Source organism: Doryrhamphus excisus, linkage group LG13 (genome assembly GCF_037039965.1).
Source record: "Doryrhamphus excisus strain RoL-2023G ecotype Guam linkage group LG13, RoL_Dexc_Guam_v1.1, whole genome shotgun sequence".
In the NCBI taxonomy this organism is placed as follows: Eukaryota; Metazoa; Chordata; class Actinopteri; order Syngnathiformes; family Syngnathidae; genus Doryrhamphus; species Doryrhamphus excisus.
The window spans coordinates 17,933,353-17,939,124 of NC_136369.1; the positions used below are offsets into that span (position 1 = coordinate 17,933,353).

At 42.0% G+C, this 5,772-nt stretch overlaps 1 protein-coding gene across 1 annotated transcript; it reads right to left on the reverse strand.

The window, feature by feature from the left end:
* Positions 1 to 773: 773 nt before the first annotated feature.
* Positions 774 to 5,395, reverse strand: irx5a (iroquois homeobox 5a). Its single transcript, XM_058089069.2, has 3 exons — positions 4,692 to 5,395; positions 3,836 to 4,259; positions 774 to 3,572 (listed from the first exon to the last, which is right to left on the reverse strand). Exons 1-3 carry the CDS (start codon positions 5,022 to 5,024, stop codon positions 2,887 to 2,889), a joined length of 1,443 nt encoding a protein of 480 aa, XP_057945052.2. The 5' UTR covers positions 5,025 to 5,395; the 3' UTR covers positions 774 to 2,886.
* Between the last annotated feature and the right edge of the window lie 377 nt (positions 5,396 to 5,772).

Below are 5,772 nucleotides of genomic sequence, written 5' to 3' on the forward strand. Positions count from 1 at the left end.
TTTTTTTCCATTCTAAATGTGTGTGTTTAACAGGGGTAATTTATTGATATTAATAGTGGGATTATTTTAAAGGAACACCCACACGCTGCACACACTTAAAATATCGTCCTTAATCCACCTTTGCATTTTTTTTTTAAAGGAAAAATTGAATTGTTGCAGTGTTATTGATGCATTTTCCTGGTATGTGACTCCTTATGGAGACATTATTCCACTTGACTCGTCATCTACACTTGGACCTGACAGTGAATTCGAGCAAAATTACACTACAGATTGTACTCAACCTTGATATCATATACACTACAAGTGTCTACAGGTGTTTTTCCACTCACTAAATCACCTTATAACTGTCTAATTGTCCATCAATGGGGTAACACTCCAGCTTTAGGCCGAGGAACCACAATTGGTTCCATAAATATGAGGCAAAATTGTCTCAGGGAAGGTCACTTAAACATTACGAACCATATTCTATTCAACTTTTCAATGAAAATGCAGTGAAATTAAATTGTATTATACCGACACTTTATTATTACTATAAATAGTCAACATGTTAAAAAATATATATTTGTTGTAAAAGCTACAAATAAATATGTAGTACTACAATAATGTTCATAGATATTTATAATAATGGCTGTAAAGGGTTAATGATAATCAAATATCATTAGCATGGTTAGTAATTTTTTAAGATGTATTTCTTTAAAAAAATGCTGCATATTTTGTGATTAATTAAATAGTGTTTTAAACCTGCTCACAAGTCATTGTAAAAGCTAAGAATAAAATTATAATGTGACATGGGGCCACATTGTTCCACTTCTAATTGGTATTTTTTTTTAATTCTTTTTAATTGATGCAATTAGATTCAGTGCTATGTTTTTGTTTGTTGGAAAACTGGAAATATATTTTCATCAATAAAAAACACCATTATTTCAAAAACAAAAGTCTGTTTGAAGACAATCTGCATCCTCATCTCTTCTTCTTCTGCACGCTTCGGGGATTATTTCACCCTATTTACTTTTATTTCATCTTGAGAACCTATACTTGGTGTTCTCACTACTGCTCATAACTAATAATAATAATTATTATTATAGTACTAGAATCCCCTCTTAATATCCCACTTAATGTCTGTCTGTTTAATGCACTCAACTGAATACACCCCACATGAAAAACCCATTTGACATATAAATGTCTCCCTCCCTTCTTCTCCTTCTCATGGATGATTTGCACCTCAGAAAAGGGCGTGAAAAGAAGATAACCCCCCCTGTGGATTACTATTTGTCATTGGAGAACAACAGCAGCAGCTTTTCTTGTTTCAAGTAATAATAATAATAATAATAATAATAATAAATACACAGCAAAAAAAAAGAAAGAAAGATGGTGCATTCATGGGGGATTTGACACATGGAGCAGTTCAACCCCGAGGGAACCAACAGAAGAACACACACACACACACACACACATATAATTATGCTATTTAGCTGAATGATATGTGCCAGTCTGTGCAGTCACATGACCACCATAACAGAGAGGGATTATAATAATAAAAAAAAGCTAAGGGGGAATTAAAGTGCATAATAATCATACTAATAATCATACTAATAACCATAATAACAATGATACCTAAAGTAAAAATCATAAAGGCAATAAAAACAAACGAATATTATAGTTTCTATAGTACTTGCCTGAAAAGGCCTTGTTGTTAAGGCTTTGTGGCCTACACGTTTTTTTTATGTATGTGTATTTCTAAAAAAAAATACATATTTTTTAGTTTTAAAAAATAACCCCTTCATCATTTTAGATTTTTGTTTTGTTTCCTGTTCACTAGAGTAGATATTTTAATTATGATGTTGCAATCCTATCTTGTTAAAGCTGTTATTATTTATCTAATATTAAAAAATGTAATAATAATAATAATAACTCTGTATGTGTGTGTGTGTGTGTGTGTGTGTGTGTGGAGGGGGGGTTCTTTTTTTTTTTTTTTTTTTTTTTACAGCACCACCACAACCAGTACCCCCTTCCAACCAACCCACCACCCACCCGCCCCACTTTTTGTGTGTGAAATTAGGCCCAAGTGTGACACCTACCTGCGGAAGTTGGAAGAGTTTGCACGACATGGCGTGACAACCTACTTCCCTTGTGCACTTGTGTGTGTATATATGTGTGTGTGTGTATGCGTATGCATCCAGCGCTCCAATAAAACAGAGACACCATGATTATGAGGGGGGCTGGAGGTAGGGGGGGGGTTTGTTCTGAATGCATGGTCGAATCTCTTATTTTAACAGCTTTTACCACGCCTTCCTTGCGTGGAGAAGAAGAAATAGTAATGAGGTCTAAATTTGGCATAAAATGGAGCTCATTACTGGAGTTCATCTGATTGCTGTGCGTAAAACACGCCAGGTAATTGGCTTAAATGGCTGCGCCTTGCTGATGCTGTTATTTGAATTATTATTACATCCTATTTTTTTTTGAGGGTGCCCCCGTATGCACTTTACATCATCACTGTGTAAATGTTTGATTTTAAAAAAAACCCATCATCATCATAATCATCATGACCATGCATGCGTATTTTCCTGATGCCATCCACTCACCCAGAAAAAATATGCTTCACAAATATAATTATATTCTCCATAATTTACTTCAAAGATAGTGTGTCGTCCATTTTTCTTTCTTAAATACAAAAATGCTACATTAAATATACATGTTAGTCTTTTAATACAAATCACTTCCGGCGGCTGCAGCCATTTATAAGACCATCATCCTTGTTATACACCATTTGAGAAGCTCAACATTTCCATTAAGGGGGGGTGATGATAATAATGTTCAGTTTTGCAGCCTTCCCAAAAAAAAAAGAAATAAATTAAAATAAAGGAAAAAAGTCCACAGTTGGAGTTGTTAAATGTTTGACATACCTTTCTTCAGTTCGTAAGGGGAGTCTTTACAAAGATCTACCCTCACTTTGTCCCTCACCAAAGCCTCTGCTCTATTTAATACAGTCTGGTTTAATCCATTGAAGTGCGCAGTGCTGGGGGAGCCTGTGGTGACTGGGTTGCCGTGGAGGTGTCCAAAAGTACCCCCGTGATAGTTCGTGTAGCCGGGATAGAAGGGCGACGTGTAGTACAGAGGCCGGGAAAGAACGCCGCACTGCGGGGAGGACCGCGGAGGAGACCCGGCAACTGGGCCTATGACGGCGGGGCAAGACTGCTGCTGCTCCCCGCCTCCTCGCTGCGCCTCACCGCTGCTGCTTCTACACCGGTCCGATGAGGTGGCGATCTCGGCTAAGGACCACAGTTTGGGTTTGGGTGCCGAAGGCGGCGAGTGGATAACGGAGGTGGGGGCGTGGAGGCTCAAGTCCGACGGCTTGTCCTGGGGTCCGCGGGCCCCCACCACCACCACTACCCCCGTCGCCGAGGGGGACGACGTAGTGGCCTTACCGGCAGAATCCAATAACAACTCGGATGTCATAGTCCGCTCCTCCTGGTCTTTGGACTCCGAGTCACTCAGGAGGGGGTCCACGTCCTTGCCGTGTAGGGTGTCCTCTTTGAACCTGTCACAGTCCACCGGGTGCAGCATTTTGGCATCTGAACATGTGAAGAAAAAAAAACACCCGATATTGAAATGATAAATAATAATTCTGACTTCTAAAAAAAAAACAATTTTTGTTTAACATTTTGCACCAGCAGCATTTCCATGCAAGTTGAATGTGATTATTATTTCAAGCGATTGTCCCATTATAAATAATACACTACCATTAAGCAGCAATCAATTTGGCACCCTGAGTGGAAACGACTGGGATGAAAAATTGATGACCCCCCCCCACCCCCCACGACCCTCATCCACGAACCTGCTTCAGTATCTGATGAATCTTGAGTCTTGTCTTGTTTGTTATTATTATTACTATGAGGAGGGTCATCATCGTCATTCTTCTCCAAGTCGATGTTCTCATCCTCTTCCTCGTCCTCGCTGCGGTTCCGTGGCGTCCACGTCATCTTGTTCTCCTTCTTGAGTCTCCTGCGCGCGTTGGCGAACCAGGTGGACACCTGGGTGAGGGTCATCTTAGTGATAATGGCGAGCATGATCTTCTCGCCTTTGGTGGGGTACGGGTTCTTGCGATGCTCGTTGAGCCAGGCCTTCAGTGTGGCCGTGGCGTCCCGGGTGGCGTTCTTGCGGTAGGCCGGGTCACCGTACGGGTAGGTGCCCAAGGGCGCTGCGTAAGGGTGGTAGCCTATGGAGCCTGCCATGCCTGTCGTGTGGTCATAGGGGGAACTCTGTGTGTCATGGAGACATCGGGGTTAAAATCAACATATTATGAGTTACATTCGTTTGGATTTAGTTTGATGCATTTTATTTTTCATGTTCATAATTTTTTTTTTTATGATTTAAGATTGAAATATGCAGCTGGCATTATGCCCTGCGGGCCTTTTCTCTAACTAACACGGCGTGTCAGCCTATTCTGCAGGGATCACGCAGCCTTTGTAGTAAAGCATAAGCAGGCCCACATGCATGCCAAGCTTTGCAAATGCAAAAAAAAAAAAAAAAGTAACAAAAGAACTTGAATAGAATAATCGTTTTAGTGCGAAGCTGCATAAGGAATTATTTAAGACAATTATAATTACAGTAAAAACAAATAAAAGAGAATACAGTAAATAATAACGAACTTAACACAACTTTCCGAAAAAAGTGTATGACAGTGAACTCACCACATAGGAGGTAAAGGTGGCAGCAGCAGCCGCCGCCGCGTCCGCGCCGTACGGCAAGTGGTGCGAGTTGTACCCGGGCGAGCCTCCGCTGAAGGCGGCGGCGGCTGCCGCGGCAGCTGCGGACGCGGCAGCAGCGGCGGTGTTGGCGGCTGCTGCGGCGGCGGTGGCGCTGGTGGCGGATCCGGCATAGGGCGCGAACGCGGACCCGGAGGAGGACCTGCCGAGCTCCTCGGTCCTGGGTCCCGATATGACGCTGGTGCCGTAAGCTGCGGGACACGAGTAGAGGGCCAGGGAGGCTGACGGCTGGTACAAGTAGCCCTGAGGATACGCCATAGCTGCTGCAGCTCACTTTGCCCCCTCCACTCTTTGTTTTTTTCTTACTTTTTAAGGACCTCAGGGGCGCATAGAGACAGCTGTGTGTGTGAGGACCTTCTGCCCCCCTTTTTCCTCCACCTCCGTTTTCTTGCTCCTTACGGTAAAAAAAAAGAAACCCAAAAAAAGAACCTTTTCTTCCTCTTATCAGTCCACTTTGTTGCTTCCCTTTTATAAAAGTTGCTCCTCCACTGTCATGACTATTTTTTAGTGAGCACGCAGTCAGGCTTTTGGGGAGGGGGGGCTCTGCCTGCATGGGAAAATGTCCTCAATGCCAAGATGCTAAGTTGGAAATTGAGGAGCCTACTTCGATGCACAGCATGCTCCTCCTCCTCTCGGGGTGTAGTCGCTGCAAAGTGGAGGAGCACTCACTCAAAGCTCTCTCTCTCTCTCTCTCTCCCTCTCTCCCTCTCTTTCTCACCCCTTCCACGCATGTCTCGCGTTAACTAACATTCTTCTTTTCTCTTTTATATATTTAATTATCTTCATTTCATTTTTTTTCCCAGTCTAACACCAGTTAGTCGCAGCTTCATTTCGGACATGCATCTACATGCAGATAACTTTTCTGATTATTATTTCTGATTATTAGTCCATACATGACTTGATATGGATGTCTGCCTCCAATGTGGATAGGAATTATTTATTTTAAGTCTTTTTTTGTGTTTGTATTTCTGTGATTTTTTGGTGCGTAAAACGTGCGTAATGCACT

Coding starts and splice junctions, on each gene's coding strand:
- irx5a (XM_058089069.2), bottom strand. CDS start 5,024: ATGGCGTATCCTCAGGGCTACTTGTACCAGCCGTCAGCCTCCCTGGCC. Junction 4,260..4,691: donor CCACCTTTACCTCCTATGTG/GTGAGTTCACTG, acceptor CATGACACACAG/AGTTCCCCCTATGACCACAC. Junction 3,573..3,835: donor TTCATCAGATACTGAAGCAG/GTTCGTGGATGA, acceptor TCACATGTTCAG/ATGCCAAAATGCTGCACCCG.